Genomic DNA, 19,734 nt, shown 5'->3' on the forward strand with positions numbered 1-19,734 from the left:
ATATTTGGAAGTTACCCATGCTGAATGACCTGTATGGCAGCTGTGCAGAACTTCAGTCAAGTGTGATATGAGACCAACGTTTCCCTACCAGGAAAAAGACAACACAACTGGTGTTCCTATATCAATATATACCGATAACAAAAGATGAATACAAGTCACATTTGACTTCTGCAATTACAAGAGGTGCTCAAAGTGGTTACCATCAGTGTCCAGACATTTCTGATTACGGTGAACTACTACTTAAGCAACGCTGACCAAAGCGTCCACTAGTACACATTTTTTTTTGGCACCCTTGGTATATTCCATAGTAATGTCCTATGAAAGACAACGCATTTCACAACCTTTCCTTCTCTGAGAACATGGTCTTTGAAATAGACCATTTGCTGATGTCCAACGAGATTATGCAGGAGCTTTGAGACTCCGAGAGACGTGTAACTTTATGCTAATGCAGTGGACTACTGCAGGAGAGCAGACGTGATCAACACATGACCCAATGGCCGTGACTCCCCCTTCAGGCCTCATGACAGACTTCAATAAGCAGTTTTGCCTGGGATTCATCCTCAGTGTCAATTTCAACACCGTATTCTACACAGCCTCTGTGAATCACTTCATGTATTCCTGTAACAAATACTACTGAATTCTCACTGTAGCGGGGAGGCACACTGCAGATAAAGTAATGTAAACAGACATGGACCTTGTCCTCATGGGGCTTCGATTAACAATTGATGTGACACAGTAATGGTTGAACTGGAACTAATTCTAAGTAGCTAAGTTTCTCTTCTACTATCAAAGGGGATTGAAGGAGATGGGTTCGGCACTCCCTACCTACTGGCTCCATCAGCCCACGAGGTCTGTTGAACAGTATAGGAACTAGAGATGAAACAGTGAACATTATTTTTTAGAGAGAAAACAAGAGATGGCCGTCTTTTACTCGTTTAAATATTTAATTTGCAAGTCAGACTCTGATAAACTCATAGGAGAAAGTTTTATGAGAATTTTAGTACGGATGAATTTCTCTCCACTCCCCTAGAAGACAGGGAAAAAGTGGTTTTTCCCCCCCCTCCACAAGTGGCAAAAAGAACATCACCTACTATGTGAAACTAGAAAAAGAGAACAGATGGCTGCATATATAGATAGATAGATAGATAGATAGATAGATAGATAGATAGATAGATAGATAGATATAGATCTATATATCTGTATAGATATAGATATATATCTTTTTTCACCACCGTCAAGCTTTGTGTCTTAGTTTCCCCTGAGCTCAGAAGTGCTGTCTGAAAGTCTGGCCTTGCCCCACCCCTTCTCCACCCTGGAGCACTTCCAGCCTGCCGCCCTCTATTCTCTCCATGAAAGGGGGCTCATTTCCCTAAGTGAAGATCCTGGCCTATTTCCTCCTTTTATTTTTAAATGGGGTGACTGCATTCATACAATGGTGAACTACTAGGAAGTCTGTTGTCTACCCTGCTGGAAAAGTGGAAAATGTGCAGAAAGGAGTTTGGAGAAGCAGGGACAGAAAAGTGGCTCAGTCTAAGTCAGGCTGGCAAGAACTAAAAAGATATTACTTCCAGTATCATACAACTGTTTACCACCTCCTAAGACTAACCCTGAATGTGATAGTTACATATTGTTTAGTTGCCTTATTTCAAAAATGAAAAGATTCCCACCAAAACGTAATTCTGTGGGATCGCTTCCCACGCAAACGCCCGGTTCTCTCCCTCACCCTGATGTAGACCCATATTGTGTATGTACACCATCAATACTGATGGCTGCTTGTTTTGGTTTGGCTTTTAATTTGTTTTGTGATTGAGGTACCTAATAGTTTTGCTTTGTTTTCTAGAGCTTCTTTTCATTTTTTTTTTTTTAAATCCCTCTCTACAAGTTTTGGAGATTGGCTTGGAACTGAACAAGAGAAAAAAAAAATGACAGGCCCTATCCCTTATTCTTTCTCAAGAATCCATTTCTATTATCATTTTATATTTCTTTAAGGATTCTGCATTTCTTCCCTCTGAATATTAGTTTATTTGTTCATTCTCTAAGAAGGGAAAACCATACCATAAAAATTATAACCGAAAAATGATTCATTTTTACCTTTTGCCCTTTTCACTATGTAATGGCACATGCCAGCTCTTATATCGTTATAAACTTGCTTAAGGAACATGATATAATACAACACCATCAACTGGAACCAATTTATAACATTCAAAAGACATTAGCAACATTACGTTTATGAATTTAGTAGAAAGAACAGTTGGAATTTTACAATTCCAACTTGTAAGGGATCGCAGTTGTGTTAAAGTACAAAAAAATCTTGTTCTATTTTGGGCTTCTCAATAATTAAGAGATACAACTGAAATCTTGTCATTCATGTATTCATCCATCTATGTGCCAGACACTATTCTAGGTGCTACGGATACTGTAGTGAACAAAATAGACAAAACACTTTCTTCAGGGACCATACAATTGACTGACGGGTCCTTGAAAATTCCCATTGAAATCGACACTCAAGAAATGCATTCTAAAAGTTTCTACATAATTAGGCTAGAAGCTCTTGCATGTCCTCTTTCTTTCACACCTTGCCCTAGGAAAGCCCCCTTTCCAATGCATCAGGGTGGGTTTGTGACCCCCTGGGAAGCTACAGAAAACGGATGTAGAAAATGGAAGTCTTACCATTAATAAATATATAGACTGTAGATTCAGTTTTCTTCTTCTTCGAAGCAGGCATGGAGAGATATTTGCAGCTATAGAAGCCCGTATGGTTTGCCTGGGCCGTGGCCAAGGTCAGAGTACTGCAGAACTGCTTGCCGTTCTTTCCACAGGCAGATTTAGTTATGCTCAGCCTTTTGCTTTCCTTACTCACCGTTTCAGGCAAGGACCACGCATGGGCTGCTGCCCCCCTTCAATATAGATAAGGAAACAAAACACAGTTAGGGCTGGGGCAGTTCTGAGACCCTCCCTGCATTAGGAAGCACTATTCTGAGGTCCTCTCTTGAGCGTAGTCACTTTCTTTACATAAACACACACATTTCGAAAAGCTTTTAAACAAGTCAGAATAAAGATGCAAAAATGTTCCGGGCATCCCTTCCCGCTTGCCTCCCCTGGAGTGAGTGAGTCTCTCCAGGAGGTGCATCAACCTCCAGAGGAAGCAGGACATTGTGGTTTGCACTTGAGACGGCTGAAGTCCCTACCTTCCTGCTCTGAGAGGTGACCTTTCTACTTCGTTTGGGAAGGGCAGCCAGGTTATCCCCAAACCAACAATCGCTTACCTGCATTTGAGATACAGCGTCTGGCCTGCTTGCATGACATGCTGGGTGCCTTTTAAACTCAGTTCAGGGCCTTTTAATTTTGAACCTGAACTAGATCCTGGAAAACAAATTTTTGAAATGTATTATTTGCAAACTGCCCTCTCATTTTTTTTAAGTTATATCTTTCCATAAAGGTAACTTTTCATCTTTATCTTACTTGCATATGCATAAAGGTACAGCTACCCTGTTTCCTTGAAAATAAGACCTAGCCAGACAATCAGCTCTCATGTGTCTTTTGGAGCAAAAATTAGTATAAGACCCGGTCTTATATATAAGACCCAGTCATACTATATTATAGTATAATAAGACCGGGTCTTATGTTAATTTTTACTTCAAAAGACACATGAGAGCTGATTGTCTGGCTAGGTCTTATTTTCAGGGAAACACGGTACTACAAATTTCTCTTAATTCACTAATTTTTTCTACTCCAAGTCTTGCTCATGAGTAGTGTCTATCCTATGATACCAAACAATCTGAATAATATCCAAAAGCCCATTAATTTAGAATAGTAAGAGATTTACACATGGTTCAAAATGCAACTATATTAAGACTGTATAGTAGGTTATTAAAAACTCTCAGGATAAAATGTCAATGAAATCCAAAATACAGTTCTAATACCAGTGTGGATCATCTGTATATACGGCCTGATCCTTTTTCTGAATACAGTGTATAGAATTTTCCTGGGTTCTACATGAACCATGATATTTTGGGCGAGTCATTTCTCTTTCTGAACTAGTTTCCTCATTTGGAAAACTAATTTTAGAACCAAAATCAGTTTTAGAAGCCATTTGGTCAGTCTTACATCATCTCCAAGTTCCCTCTATCAGGGAACAGAAAAGCGGGAACTGCTCCCCGCTCTGTGACATTGGACGAGCAGATTCCATGGGGACTGCTGTAAGGCTGGAGTGAGCTCTGCAGAAGTGCCTTACAATCTATACATCTTGATCCCGCACAGTTCTAAGAGCCATAGTGTGACTGCTCTGGGACCTGCTGAAGTCACTCTTCTCCACAACTCTGCACAATGACAGACTGGACTGCTGGGCCCGAATCTCTGACTTGCCGTTGCCGACAGACCCAGTTTGGTGCTACAGGGGTAGATCCTCTCCTGAAGCTCTCCCTGACGGTCAGGCTGCACCCCTACCGGGACCTCCGGCCCCTCCGCCTCCGCTTGCCCTCCCCTCACCATCCTCCTCCTCTTCCTGCTGAGGCAGCTGCAAGGACCGGGTAAAAGCTCAGGATTAGCAGGAATGAGGGGGGAGGGAAGGGAGGTATTCTGGGAGAGAGGAAAGTGAAATATTTGGAATAAGCCTTAGGAGATTTTTTTTTTTAACTTAAAACATAGGTTTATGCAGTGGAATTCAAGGTGGGAGATTGAGCTGAACGGTCCAATGTTAGATCACAGATCGGAGAGACGAAATATACGATCAAATGTCCACAGTTAAGTCTAGCAGTGCTCCCTAGTGTTTCTCTTGGGTCCTAATATTTCAAACAAACAAACAAACAAAAAACTAGACTCAGTTGAAGATCTGCATTCGAAGCCACATTTCTCCATTTATTCACCGCATGGCTTCGCACATGTCTTAATTTCTTGCTACTTGGCAGACTCACGTATGAAACTAGAAAACCTCACAGGCATTGTGTGTGGATTCAGTGCTGTGTCCTCTAAGTGGCAGGATGGCGGCCATGCCACCAGTCTGTGGCAGACACCCACCATCACTGCCATCAAGCAGAATTCCACCCCACCCACACTCCTGTCGGAATATTTTGCTGATTATGGAATTGCAAAGATGCTAAATGAACATTTTCTGCTTTTCTGGAGTTGCTGGTGATATAAATTAATATTTTAAAAGTGACTTTTATGTAAATAGGTCCAGGTCTCAAATTGTTCACTGGAAAAAAAATGGCTGAACATTAACTAATTTAAATTAAAATCACTGTTTCATATAGATACACTTGGTCTACCCCATAACCCCATTGCACAACCTATTCAGGCACCTAGGAAAGCATTTTGTACTTGACTCACACTTACGGGTTTCCTGAGGCAACATCAGTGATCCATGGGAACACTGGGCTTTTCTAAAGCCTCGGCCAGCAATTGATAATACCTGCCCTGAGAAATGCCGGGGGCGGAATAATTTCTGCCCTTCTTTGTGGCATGGAACTCTGGGGATTTAGTTGAGCAATTGTCCGTGTGCTGGAAAAGATCCAGCACAGCTTCCTGCGGAAAATTCTGGCACTGCTTGCAGGTAATCTCTGTGGTTTGTGTGGAGATGGTGAGCTTGCTCATCCAAGAGACGCCACGGGGAAGAAGCCTCCCTTTTCATGATTTGACGCAATAACTACTGCCTGCTGCTTTGGTTTCCAAAATGTGTGACTCTTCCTTCCCCCCACCCCCCGAATTATAATCATTATTATATTTGCATTTTCCAAACATGTATAACACCATCTAAAACAACCTTCACCCACCAGACACCAGAGAGTAGGAGGAGGTATTTGCAGTATGAATCTTTAGCAGCAACCTAGAACACCAGTAATGCTGACCCTCATCAGAGAGAAACTTTGACCTCAAAGGACCACCCAAATGCCAGCTGAGAGAAGATCCCGCATAGAATATACCATCATCTGCCTGGTCCTCCGGTCCCACCCCCAACGGAAAGAAGACTACATAGCTGAGTGGTTAAATAAGACACTGAGACAAAAATAGGGCGATTGGGAAGTGTAGAGGGAAAGGCTAAGAAAAATATTTTACTATATAATTCGTCTCCACTGACATCAGTGAATTTTGCACTTGGAATGAGGAAGCTAGATAAAAGTCATTGGTTAAAATAAAGGAAAGGAGAAGTATAAGGAAACTGCAAGTAACTGGCCACAGAGATCACCATTCCTCAGTTAATAAGAAGCTAGAGTCTCATAAAGATTAATAGAGGTGCCAAGATACAGTTTAACAGGAAAACTAATAAGGAAAAAGGAAAGTGAAATATTTATTCTTCAAATGCTTTGAAATGACATTAGGCCTTACCTCATTTCTTTAGTGGCAGTTCAATATGGATACACCTGATTGAGCAAAGACTTAACTCACAAGTTTTGAGTACCTAGTGCATGTCAGACACGTTCTCCGGCTCCCTAGTGATACATATAAAGTTATAAACATCACAGGTCCCACGCGGGTCCATCTGCACACCATATGCAATCAGTTTTTCTCTTCTAAGTAGCTTGGAGTCGTTCAGAAACAAACCCACAGGACACCCCATTTCCAAGGGTGAAGTGCTATAATTTAACTATGACCCACTCCACTGTGAAGCTCAGCTCCCCCATTGTGAAGCTCTCCTGCCCCAGTGGGGTTCAAAACTCCCCTGTTTGCCAGGTAACCTAGAAGCCTGGTTTAAAAGGCATTGTCCCCTCAGTGAACTAGGTGGTCTGTGAACTATTTTCATCAAAGTCAACTGCAATAAAACCACGTGGGGCAAAGAGGTCTCCTTAGATCAGGAAGAGTATTCTTTAAATAAAGCAAAAAAAACTCACTGCAGACCATGGAAATTAGTTTTATCACAAGCTTCTTTATTAGGAAAAAAGCTATTCAATGGAGTGGGCTGATAGTGTTAAAAACCCAGTGTGTGTCTGTGGACTCATGTGAACAGACACTTTGCTGTTCGTGTCTGAATACTGTCTTCTTTTTTTGTCCGCTCCATATTGTCTGGTAGGTAGAAAGAGAGTAGAACTTCAGGCCTCTGACAGAAATCCCTCTCTCCCCACACATCAGCGCTCTGGTAGAAAATCCACACACAGGCTGTCCTGTTCCCCACCTTCATTTCATGAAGCCAAATGGAATGCTTTCAACCAAATCCAAAGCCCAAATGATTGAGGCCCTTTCTCCAAAGCTACTGTGTGAGATCCCAAAGGCGTGAACTCACACACGATGAACCACACGCGGTTCACCATGTTAAAGCCAAGAGGAGACCATTCTGTCGTCTGACCGAAGGTACATTCAGAAAGCTGCCATTTTATTGATCTACGTAAAAACACTGCTTTTATTGGTTGAATGCCACTTTAAGACAAGTCCCTTAGGTCCTCTTCCTTCCAGATGACATCCCTTGGCCTCTACTATATTGAAATCAGAGGGTTGGTCTCTGTGAAAAAGGGGCCTTATTCAAATACAAACCATGAAATGTCTATGTTTCCGTTTTCTACGTAGAATCGTTAATCTCCAAAGCTCTGCTACTAACTATAACTAGCTCTGTTGTGACTGTGGGCATTTCACTTTAATCCTCCGATTCTTCATCTGCCAACAGAGGGGGTTGGTCTGAGATTTTTACAGTCCCTTCCAGCCTAAAGATTCTGTGATTCTGAGATCACACTAATTGATACCAAATGTACAAGTTAGAAATCCCATTTAAAAGACACTTATGACTAATAAAAAGGCAAATAACTCAATTTAAAAACGGGCAAAGGATCTGAATAGACAGTTTCCCAAGGAAGAGATACAATGGCCAATAAGCACATGAAAAGATGCTGGATGCCATTAGTCACCAGGAAAATGCAAATGCAAACCACAATGAAATACCACCTCACACCCACTAGGATGGCTTAAATAAAGAAGACAGGCAATGACAGGTGTTGGTGAGGATGTGGTGAAATCAGAGCCCTCACATATTGCTGGCAGGATTGTAAAATGGTGCGATCACTTCGGAGAACAGTACAGCAGTTCCTCAAATGCTTAAACATAAGTTAAATATATGACCCAGGTACCCCACTCTCCTAGGTACCTACCCAAGAGAACTAAAAACACGTGTCCATATAAAAACTTATCCATGGCCCCCAAATTGAAAACACTCCAAATGCCCACCAATGATAAATGGATAAACAATAATAAAAGCATTATGCTAAGTAAAAGATGCTAGCCATAAAGGCCACCGTTATGTGACTCCGTGTATAGGAAATGTCCAGAATAGGCAAATCCATGGAGACAGGACGCAGATTAGTGCTAGGGGAGGGGGGAATGGAGAGTGACTGGTCATGAACATGGGGTTTCTTTTTGGGGTGATGAAAATGTTCTAAAATTAGACAGTGGTGGGGATTGCACAAGTCTGTGAATATATTAAAAACCACTGAATTATACAACTTTAAACAGTGAGCGTTATGCTATGCGAATTGTATTGCAAAGCTGTTATAAAAACACAAACTCATGACTAAAGTACTCAGTTAAGTTGAAGGCCTAGATTATCAAGCTATTTTGAATTTTGTTGCCACATATGATACCATCAGTGATCGATTTTACACTTGGTGTTTTTTCCAACTTAAAGCTTTAGAGGGCGGATTTTAGAGAGATAATTTTTCCTTCAAGTTCAGCAACATCACTGTTTATGCATTAGAAGTTTTACAGACATACTGCAAAAACTCACTGTTCCCCTAGATTACAATCTTTTAAATTTAGTTTAATGTTAAATCACTTCTAATTGCATCTTTTGAATTTTAACTGAATTTTATAACAAATTTTTATTTAAATTGGAATGTTAACAAACTGAGTCACATTGAAAATCACGTTGTGAGAAGAAATCTGATGTTTCCTTTTAAATTAAAATTGATTTCTAATTATTTGTTTTTAACACAAAGCTTTATATATTAGATTTATTTCACACGAGATGCATCTGTCTTTGATTTCGCATTCCATGTTTTCAATAGTACATAATCCTACATGATAAATGGCCTCTTTATCTAAGTATAAATCTCCAAGTATCATGTTTCTAAAACTTGATCTTAAGATCATGAGTCTCTACTAAGGTCGTATGAGGTTAATTAAGCATAATTCATAATAAAAGAAGATATTCTTTCCTCAAGATGTAGCTTATTAAAAGCTTATGATTCATAGACTAACTCGAGTAGCATTTTTCATTGGTAGGAAGAGTGGGAGAAAGCTTAAGACTGCAATTGCAAGTGAACCAAATTTCTAGACACTACCAAGATTTTTGTTTGAGATGCTAATTCCTACAGGGCTGTAGTCCGTGATAAAAAGTCACATGTTGGTTGTAACCTCTGTGTCGTGGCTCTATTAAAGTATTTATCGGTTAATAGGAAGTTTACATTATAACCAAACACACTTAGATGGAATGACTTAAATGACAACTACACCACTCGCTAGGCTGACACACTTTGAAGGAGGACCTTATAATGTGCATTTTCCTCTCACTTCTAGGGTGATGGGGAAAGACCCGAGGGCTCAAGTCCCATCTACCAACAGATTCAATCGAAGATGGCAGGGCATCGGCATGATCTGAGTCTCACAATTAGCCATGATATCCGTTTTAAAAATGTAATTTCCCCCCCCCCAAAACAGTTTGCCTTAAATCAAGGAGGCACCAAAAGAAAGGGTTCTTTCATAAATACATGTGCACATACATACCCTACCTACTCGCATGCACACTTTTCTCTCTGTGAAAACAGAGTTTGTTTGGGATGTGGTGTGGAGGTGGGTGTAGAAATGAAAGGTTTTGGTGTGTGTGTGTCTTAATCACATTCTTCATTCTTCTAGGCACAGAAAGAGCTCTCTAGGCTGCGGTGTAGCAAATGACTTCTATCTGACAATAGCACAAAGCGCTGACTCACTGCTGACTAATCCCTTACGTAGCTAAATGGACAGATGTAGGATATTGTACGTTAGGGTACCTGTGTTCTTCCTCTTCAGGGTCTCCAGAGGACTCAATGTTTAGGTGGCTGCTGTCCAGCAACAACACGTTTCATTTGTAGAAAGTTGCTAATCCCAGGGACGTGCTACCTTTCTTTACATCTTTACATTATCTTAAACTCACTATTTTACCACGCGAACTCACGCAAAGAATTCACTGGTTTCTGGCCTTAGAGTTCTTGCTATTCTAAGTAATCCCCAAAACATAACATTTGAAAGGTGAAGCGTCTGATATCCATGGCTTAATAGGAAATTTTAAATAGTTGTTTATCTAGCATTTATGTCTTTTTTTATAGTAGGAATTTTTTTTTTAATTTTATTGGGGAATATTGGGGAACAGTGTGTTTTTCCAGGGCCCATCAGCTCCAAGTCATTGTCCTTCAGTCTAGTTGTGGAGGGCGCAGCTCAGCTCCAAGTCCAGTTGCCGTTTTCAATCTTTAGTTGCAGGGGGCGCAGCCCACCATCCCATGTGGGAATCGAACTGGCAACCTTGTTGTTGAGAGCTCGTGCCCTAACCAACTGAGCCATCCGGCTGCCCCTCTGGCAGCTCAGTGGCAGCTCGTTGTCCTCAATCTAGTTGTGGAGGGCGCAGCTCACCGGCCCATGTGGGAATCGAACCAGCAACCCTGCTGTTCAGAGATCGCGCTCCAACCAACTCAGCCATCCGGCTGCCCCTAGCATTTGTATCTTGAATTCAGGTATAAGAAAACAAGTGAAAACATTATTAAAAAGTTTCATTTCAGCAGTTAGCATTGTCACCACCCTGTAGATACATTCATTTGAATAATTCTGCTGCGGTCTGTTTTAAAGCTATTTTACAATTTGTATTTTAATTGTCTGTCAACAAAATCCTTGAATAGCTTTTCAGGGTATGGCACAAAGGACACCCCACGATGAGCTGTGAAGTGGGCAGTCCCTAAAATAATCACAACTTGGATGGTCTTCATTCCATCCATGCATGAGTTATTGACTTTACTCATTTTTCCTTAAACTTTATCAAAGTTATTTAAAAGGAAAAATTTGCTGTGATTTGAGATGTTTACCAAGAGAAAAGTCCTCTCATAACATCGACATTCCGACTGTCAGTGTTTATGAGGGGGCACGTCTTCAGTGGGCCTCTCTGAGCTTTTTACTTGACACTGGCTTCTCCGAGGGTGAGGGTTTCACAGGGCATGTCCATTTATCATTAGGCCTGTCACCAGGCTACCATCAGGAGCCTACCCTCCCAACGACCTGTACCCGTGCACAGCTCCTTTTCATGTGACACCAGAGTTAATTAAGGTCAGTCAGTGAGAAATCTCCTGCCGACCAAGGAGTTACCTTTTCCCCAAAAATGCTCTCCTCCCACACCACTGTTCTTTCATTGAATAGGTTCAAAAACCACCTCCATAGAGCTGTCTAACAACATGTCATTTCAATTTACCGTGCGATGTCATGGACGTTATCCGAGCTCCCTGGAGCAAGGGTCAAAATCTGGTTGACAGAGCACGAGACATAACTTGGAAAGTATTCAGTAGAGAAGCCTGTTAGCCCTTCATCTGTGTATGCAAAGGGAGATGAACAGAACAAATGATCTCTAGACCCTAAAAGTGCTTGGAGGATGGTTTCATGTGTTAGGCAGCACTTAGATACATCTCCATTTCTCTACCAATAGCGGGAAATGCATTACGTTTGAAGTGTACCCCACACTGGCTAGTTCTTAGCCAGTGTTAACTGCTCAGAGGACATGGGGGGCGGGGTGCTGGGCCTACTGTCACCTCATATAGAATGGCTCATAATCACCAGTAGTGTTATGCTATTGTGCATGTTGATTTCAGGCCAGAATCTATGAACTTTCAGGTTATGGACACCTGAAAAAGAGATTGCTCAGTAGAGGTGCAATTTCAATAAACCCATGCAACATATGCAAGCCTAAACATATAACACTTGGCTTACTGGAAGGAACTGGCCCTTTTGTTCATCTTTCATCAATTGGGGCATCCTCTTTAGAATCATAATGCTTTGAAACGCTCCAGTATCAGGTCAGTGGTGATGCATACAGCTGAGAGAACACGTGACTAACAGGTGCATTCGGAATAGTACTAATATGAATAAAATGCTTGAACTGAACAGTTATTCATCTGGAAGCATCGGACAGTATGTATGTAACCCATGTCTTAGAAATCTAAAGTTTTCCCTATTCTACATGGTACTAGGGGAACAGTTTGGCCTGCCACCAAACATTTTACCAAATCCTCTGCTGCCCATTACTGATCAATGCCACAGTTCCAGGCATCTATGGAGATGATGACAGGAAGGCCTCCGGATTTCATGGACATGTTACCTGCATGGATCCCTGTGGGTTCCCTTAGGAAGGAAAGCATCACAGAGAGGGTCTGGGAAATAGTTTATCAACTCAATATAGGAACTTGCTGTAAAAGTGGTTAAAGCATAAGAACTAAAATTGGAGTTTTTTTTTTTTTTTTAAGATTTTTATTGGGGAAAGGGAACAGGACTTTATTGGGGAACAGTGTGTACTTCCAGGACTTTTATTTTTTTCCCCAAGTCAAGTTGTTGTCCTTTCAATCTTAGTTGTGGAGGGCGCAGCTCAGCTCCAGGTCCAGTTGCCGTTGCTAATTGCAGGGGGCGCAGCCCCCCATCCCTTGCGGGAGTCAAACCGGCAACCTTGTGGTTGAGAGGGTGCGCTTCAACCAACTGAGCCATCCGGGAACTCAGCGGCAGCTCAGAGCAAGGCTCCGTGTTCAATTTTAGTTGCAGGGGGCGCTGCCCACCATCCCTTGGGGGACTTGAGGAATTGAACTGGCAACCTTGTGGTTGAGAGCCCACTGGCCCATGTGGGAATCGAACCGGCAGCCTTTGGAGTTAGGAGCATGGAGCTCTAACCCCTGAGCCACCGGGCCGGCCCTAAAATTGGAACTTTTAAATGTTAGTTTGGTCACTGCCTATATAACCTGTCACATAACAGGTCATCTTCAGATTCACACACAGTTCTTCTTTCTGGGGAAAAATAAATGAATATATCATGTATGTTGCGATGCTATTAAATAACCATAAAAATACATTGTGCTAAAGTTTTAATTTTGAATCCAAAATAATGCCTTAAGAATTTTGTATAAAAATGATGAAGAAGGGTTATTAGTACATGGGCAGTGAGCCAAGCATGCACCTTAACACTCATCCAAGGAAAAGCCCGAAGCCTTATTGTAGCTAACCCAATGTTTGGTCTATTCTTTTCATATGTTCTTCAGCTTTATAATCTATTGCAAATAATTTTTGCACATAAAAATAGGGGAGAAATGAAAAGAGATTGCAAGGCTGAGCACGATGAAGTTCTGACATTACTTTTAAGCTTACTCTGATAGTTTATGAAGTCCAAACTACATAGAAAACATTTTTCTGGTATTCTCTAGACCGTCTATAAGACAGTGCTTTATAAATTCACTCACTGAGAGGAAGGTTGAGTGATCCCTGTCTTTGTAACCAATAACATACACAAAACCCTGTGACCCTTGAAATTTAAATGGCCAAGAGTGTGTGACAAAAGGGACTCATCACGGGGAAACTGAATTTTTGAAAACTCCATTAGTATATTTTCTAAGGCTCATTAAACACTATTCTTGGATGTGGAGTTTCTATTGTCAAAATCGGTTTCCTTCTTAAATAATTTGAAATTGCACATATTTTGGAGACTAATCATAGACAATGGGATGAGCATACTGACTGAACTATTCTTTTTAATTCTGGGTTCTTTTAATTTTCGTATTTTCTTGTGCTCAGTTAATTTACATAAGAAGTGTTTGTAATAACTGTGCCTTCCTAATATTTTACAAACTTTAAAAAAACTGGGCCAGATGGCTCAGTTGGTTAGAGCTTGAGTTCTGAGCAGAGGGGTTGCCGGTTCGATTCCCACATGGGCCAGTGAGCTGCGCCCTCCACAACTAGATTGAAGGACAACGACTCAGAGCTGATGGGCCCTGGAGAAACACACTGTTCCCCAATGTTCCCCAATAAATTTTTTTAAAAAAATCTTAGATGGAATTAACATTGTACAAGTTTTGCTGAGAGTCAAGGTTCTGGAAGGGAAAGTAACCTATTAAAAGCTGTATGCTTCCACCAGCAGTTACTCAACTTTTAAAGATATAATTTACTGAACATTTTTCACTCATTTCAGTATGTGATCCGAAGGCCTTCCTGACAAACATCCACAGAAGACCTTAAAGGCATTTGTACCCCAAACCTGGAGAATATTGTTTTTAATTCTTGAGACATTTTATTCATGTACTTTTCATTAATCTATCTAGAACTTTGTTTCCAGAATTAGCCTTTATGATGTCTTGCAAGAAATCACATCTCTGATGAAAGAGAAAACAAAACAAAGCACCAATTTCTGTTATCAGTTGGTGGTCAACCTAACAGGCTTTAAAATAACTTACGAACCAGCTCATTTTGGAAGACGAGAGCAGAGCCAATACGCAGAGTTACATAAATCCAGAAGGAAGTACTCTGTGGAGAGGTACTAAGGACCCCAATACCAGAGCTGTCCCCACAAAGTTAAACCACCGACACCGTTGGGAAGAGGAGGACACTGGGGGTTAAAGGCTGGACTCCCACCCATGACTAGGAGTCTGGGAACTCGTCTCTTATTTGTCTCTTCTCCTGTCTCTCTTCAATGCCTGCCAACCCCCGTTTTTCCCTACTCCATTCCCACGTGACCCCTTCCTCTCCCCCCCTTACTGGGTTGATTCCTCCATCCCTCAGCCTCAGTATTTATTCTTCTATTTAATATTTGAAACATACACTAAGACAGTAATGAGTAATAAGACAAACAAGATTGCTTTCTTTAAAGCATTTATAAGTGAGGCTGGACAACAGATAAATAAACAAGTAAATGTAAGTATATGTAGTTTCATACTTATAAATTCCTTTTTATATAAACATAAAATTACATTATATTTGTATGCTATCATGGAGTACCAGAGAGGGGAGATAGCTAAGCCAGCCCAGGGAGGGAGGGACCTCTCAGAAGAATGATGTTGAAGGTGAGACCTGAAGAATGACTGTGTTTGCTGAAGGAAACACCAGGGTGTCTTTCTCTTTCAAAGACTTCCAAATCTTCAAACCCTCCACAGCTCATCTTAGTTTTAAATAATTGTTTTCTTTTACCAACTGCCCTTCAAGTCTCTTGCATCTACAACTCTGCTTTCCTTGACCCCTTTGCTAAGAGGAGAAAGCCTACTGTCTTCTTCCAATGCCCTGGAGTGTGTGTGTGCGTGCATGCATGTGTGTGTGTGTGTGTTTAGTCTGTGGTCTACCTGACTTCACTCGCCACTAGAATAAAAGCCACAAGTGAACATTCACTACAAGATATGCCCAGGAGACATTGTGCTTTTGGAAATCATGGAAGAAGCCTGCAATGAGGGGGATAAAAGAAAACGATGGGATGTGCACTAGCCAGGACTCATCCCGCCTTTTCACTCCTCTTCCTAGCTTACACCATGGATGGTCCAGGCCAAGAGGAAACAGTTTTCCACCCACATGTTCTCATCCAAGATGGCAAAAGCAGTGGCACCAACAGTAACAGCACTAACATCTTCAGGCTGTGTTGGTGCACCTAGAAATTCAAGTTCCCAATCAACTGTCCTCTTCTGTGCTGTTTGGGAACCTTGACCAGCTAAGAGGGTCCCAGCAGGAGGGTTCATCTAAAGGAAATATCTCTGGGAACTGTTACTCTAGTGGCTGGGCAGCTCAGATCCTCATTCTGAATCCCGAGTCTGGATTTAGTTCAGGAGAACATGGCCAGCTCAGCCAAGGCTAAGGAAGGGGGTCACTGGAACCAGAGGGTGATTCAAATGGAAGGAACAGAACATTTCAAATGTGTGGGGAGAATTATTGCCAGCTCTCAGACATATTTGGGCCAACCTCCTCCACCTCCACACACACGTAGGTTCTTAGGAGAACTAATGTGGAACCATGACTTCTACAGAGGCCCCTGAAGCCCAGAGGAGTGGTGAGGAGAGAGTGTCAGACGTGTCGGGCAGAGTTTATTGAGTGACAGCTATGTCCCGGCACTGTAGTGGATTCACAGCTGTCGAGATGGATCAGCAACAAACCTTTTGCCTTGAAGGGCTTCCCTTGAGTGGCCTCTTAGGACATGAGTCATCTACAAGTAGATTAGATAAATACCAAGAAATGTAGATTATCTAAATCAACAAATAGAGGTCACCTCCAAACTATGTGTGTTTTCTTTTGCAAGGATGTGCTTTTGAGCACAGGGAATCATGCTTTGCTAACATAAGTGATTCATTTAAGTAAAATCCACAGTTAATGTCCCAAAATAAGACAATGATAAACATATAGCACAATAAGTACAACCATGTTTCTATCTTGAAATAAAATATAATGTGTTACTTGATAATTGCTTGAGCACCTTTCAAGGGAATATGTTTGAAATCTTCTACACCTACCTGAACTCACACTGGAAGTTGGGCATAACCCTAGAATGAGGACTGCTTATGAAACTGGCATCAGGAGAATTACATTTGACATGATCCATAGTTTTCCTCATGAAATCACAGCAGAAAATACAGCATTCCAAAATGCTGTAAGAAAATATATTTTTTTAAAGAAATTTCCCTTCCCCCAGTCTGTACTTAACATGCTTCCACATGGTGAGTGAATTATTCCAGGAAGACAATGCCATGCCCATTTGCCTGGACTGCAAAGCACATGTGAAAGAAACACAACCCAATTTCTATATTTTCGAATTTTACTACTCCTAAAAAGAGACCTATCTGGATATAGAATCACTTAAGTTTAATGTCCAGTCTAAAAGGCTAATAGAAATTCTTGAAATAGAAATTCTTGGAAATTAGCATTCATGTTAGTTTCCTGAATTGCTAAGTGACTTTGTGTGGCAAACACTTTGCATTGGGTATTTTTCATTTACCAATTTTGGAGTCAGGGACGGGGCAACAGTTGGTAGAACCACTTTTAATCTGTGCATCAACAATGTATGTCAAATATTCCCTAACCCTCAAGAAGTTATAGGTACACAGGGTCCATTCTAGGGCAATAGGGGACAATGATAATTTAATAATAAATAGGGGAATTACTCAATTCTTTTTTTCCCCTCCAGTTCTAGCAGAATTCCCTATGGAGAAGATTTCAAAGCTATGAAAATTTCCAAATAGCAGCAGAGAACAAAAATCCAATCCAGCAGGAGACATTAAGTGGAAAATAGAGTTAAACAGTGTTTTCTAAAAAGAAAACAATACCATTAATCATAGGCGAAATGCTGTAACAGGGGTTTACATTGCCTTTTAAAATTGTTTGTTTGCAATCCCTCTAATATATCCCTGCCTTTCCATCTGTTTATACATTTTTGGTTTCTCTAATGCCAAGTTAGAAAAAGAAAACAAGCATAAAAATCAAACAGTATATGTATCACCCCTCCTTATAATTTTCATCCAAGGCATACATCCATTTGACCACTCTCCACTGTTTCTTCGGAACACAAGATAAAACTCCTCAAAGGATGGCAGGATACGCTTTTTCTCAGATTGGGACAAACATGGCCATATTCGGGTATCCCAAAGTGTCCCTGTCCAAGTAATATAGATCAAGAAAGATGGAAATCACTTTTTTCTCTCTTGACTTGTTGCACATTTGGATAGCTGAAAGGAATGCTCTAAGGAAGAGCAAGAGACCCAGGGAGAAACAGGGCTTAAAAAAATGTTTCCATTTCTGATAACAGTACAAGGATCCCAATCAAACAGGGAAATCAAGGCCTGTGGCTGTGGCCGTCCCAGACTGAAAGTAAATCCTCCAGGAAAATGCTCGGCAACACTTGCCCTTTTCTCAGACAAAACAGCTTGTTATTCTACACCCTGAAAACCAATCTGGTTTTCCTTGAGTCCTAGATTTTAACATTCAAGGTATGTGAGGTAAATGTGGGAGGGAAGTGCATCGATTTTAAAATCTGAGGCATAGGTTCGAATCCAGATCTGGTCATGCCATAGGGGTGTGACTCTTGGCAAGTCACTAAAGGTTTCCGTGCAGAAAAGAAAGTTAAAAGTGTGCATGCTCAGTGAGTGCATTCCTCCCCCTCCCCCTTGGGGTCCTGTTTAGTGTGCCCCTCCCCCAACCCAGGTAGGGCCTTCAGAGTCAGGGTCCTTGGCTGTACTCCAGCTTCAGTAAGAATAAGCTCCAAGTCCTTGAGGTTTTAGGGACCTAAAAGGTGCCCAGAGCCGTAGACACTGGATTCCCGGGAATAACCTGGCAGAGGGCAATCCCGGCTTTTTCTGAGGTCCTGCGTGCAGAGAGCTTTTCCAGAATCAAAGCACTGGCTGCATCATCCGTCCTTCTGTGTTTTCTGAATTAGTTTAAAGCTACTTACAGGAGAGCAGTTTGGAAGCCCATATAAAATCACGTTCTTAATGGCTTTGGAGATCTTTTTCTGACCTGAATTTTTAGAAAGGTCCTTGATTGGAAAGGTCCTTGAATACTCATGATACTAGGAAAACCGGCCTGATGAAAATTCTGTCTTAATAGAGACTTCAGTGGTGTCTGCCACAGGGAGCAGTGGAATCTTCCAAGGCGGCTTTAAGCTGGAGTAGCAGTGGCTTCTCACATTCTTTAGAGATGGCAATACTCCCAGGAAAAATGGTTTTGAAAGAAGGGAAAGACTAGCACACTCTCACTGCTGCTTATTTCCTTCTCCCTCTTCGTTTGGGCTGGAAGTCCTGGGGACAGGAGGGTGGTTTGGAGTCTGATGGAATGAGACTGAAATGGTGCAGCCTTACTTATCTCTTCTGTGCTCTTAGGAAAAGTATTTAATTGACCTAAACCTGTTTCCTCATATTTAAGAGTACTGTGCTACCTCTTGGGCTTGCATAACATAACCAATTCAAGCAAAGTGCCTGACAATCCAGAAGGGTTGGCTTCCTCCTTTCTACCTCCCCCAAAGCATACAGGCTCACCATATCCTCCAAAAGAAGGTGCTCAGAGACCGTATGATACAAGCCCCAAGAAGCTGCAGAGCTGTCTACACTCAGAATCTGAGTGTCAGCTGCCTTCCCGTGCTGTTGTCATGGCACTCATAAGAGGCTAGCAGCCTCTAATCAAAAGTTGTCCCCCAATGAAAAGGTCTGTGAATTGGAAGCTTTTCCACTGGACCAGTCATTTCACTCACAGGCATTGTTTAAAAGGGTCAGGGCATTATTCATTATTATTTTCTTGGCCAAACTCATGCCTAATATCTAGACTGAAAAGAAAAGGCTAAACAGTGGTGTGGTATGGCAGATTGTAAAACATGGCCACAATACTGTACAGCTCCTCCCGTCAAGACAGGAGCCTATTTCTCCAGCCCCTGACATTGGGTGAGGACCAACTGAATGTGGCAGAGGGGTGTTGTAAGAATTCCAAAGCCCAGGCCTCAAAAGGCCCTGGAGCTTCCATCATTGCCCTTTTGGACCGCCCCTGCCACCACGTAAGGAAGCCGGGGCCAGATTACTGAATGGCAAAAGACCACATGCAGAGGAAGGCCCAGTGACAGCCAGCGCCAAGGTCCCAGTTCAAATGTCCGGTGACTACAGCTGCATGAGTGACCCACCATCCGGCTGGATGGATGAAAAGCCATCCAGTGGAGCCCAGCTCAAACTTCTAATCCACAGATTCACAAGACATAATGAATTCTTGTTTTAGGCCACTGACTTTTGGGGCAGGCTATTTCATAGCAACAGATGACAGTTA

At 41.7% G+C, this 19,734-nt stretch overlaps 1 protein-coding gene across 1 annotated transcript in view; it reads right to left on the reverse strand.

Moving 5' to 3' along the window:
• The window catches only part of FLT1 (fms related receptor tyrosine kinase 1), a 159,265-nt gene that overhangs the window by 130,576 nt on the left and 8,955 nt on the right, over positions 1–19,734 (reverse strand). The window contains exons 2-3 of the mRNA XM_033104221.1: positions 3,267–3,363; positions 2,671–2,897 (exon numbers count right to left, since the gene is read on the reverse strand). Of these exons, the coding sequence (XP_032960112.1) occupies positions 2,671–2,897; positions 3,267–3,363 (324 nt within the window). The remainder of the gene's footprint in view (positions 1–2,670; positions 2,898–3,266; positions 3,364–19,734) is intronic.

Source organism: Rhinolophus ferrumequinum, chromosome 4, assembly GCF_004115265.2.
Source record: "Rhinolophus ferrumequinum isolate MPI-CBG mRhiFer1 chromosome 4, mRhiFer1_v1.p, whole genome shotgun sequence".
Taxonomy (NCBI): Eukaryota; Metazoa; Chordata; class Mammalia; order Chiroptera; family Rhinolophidae; genus Rhinolophus; species Rhinolophus ferrumequinum.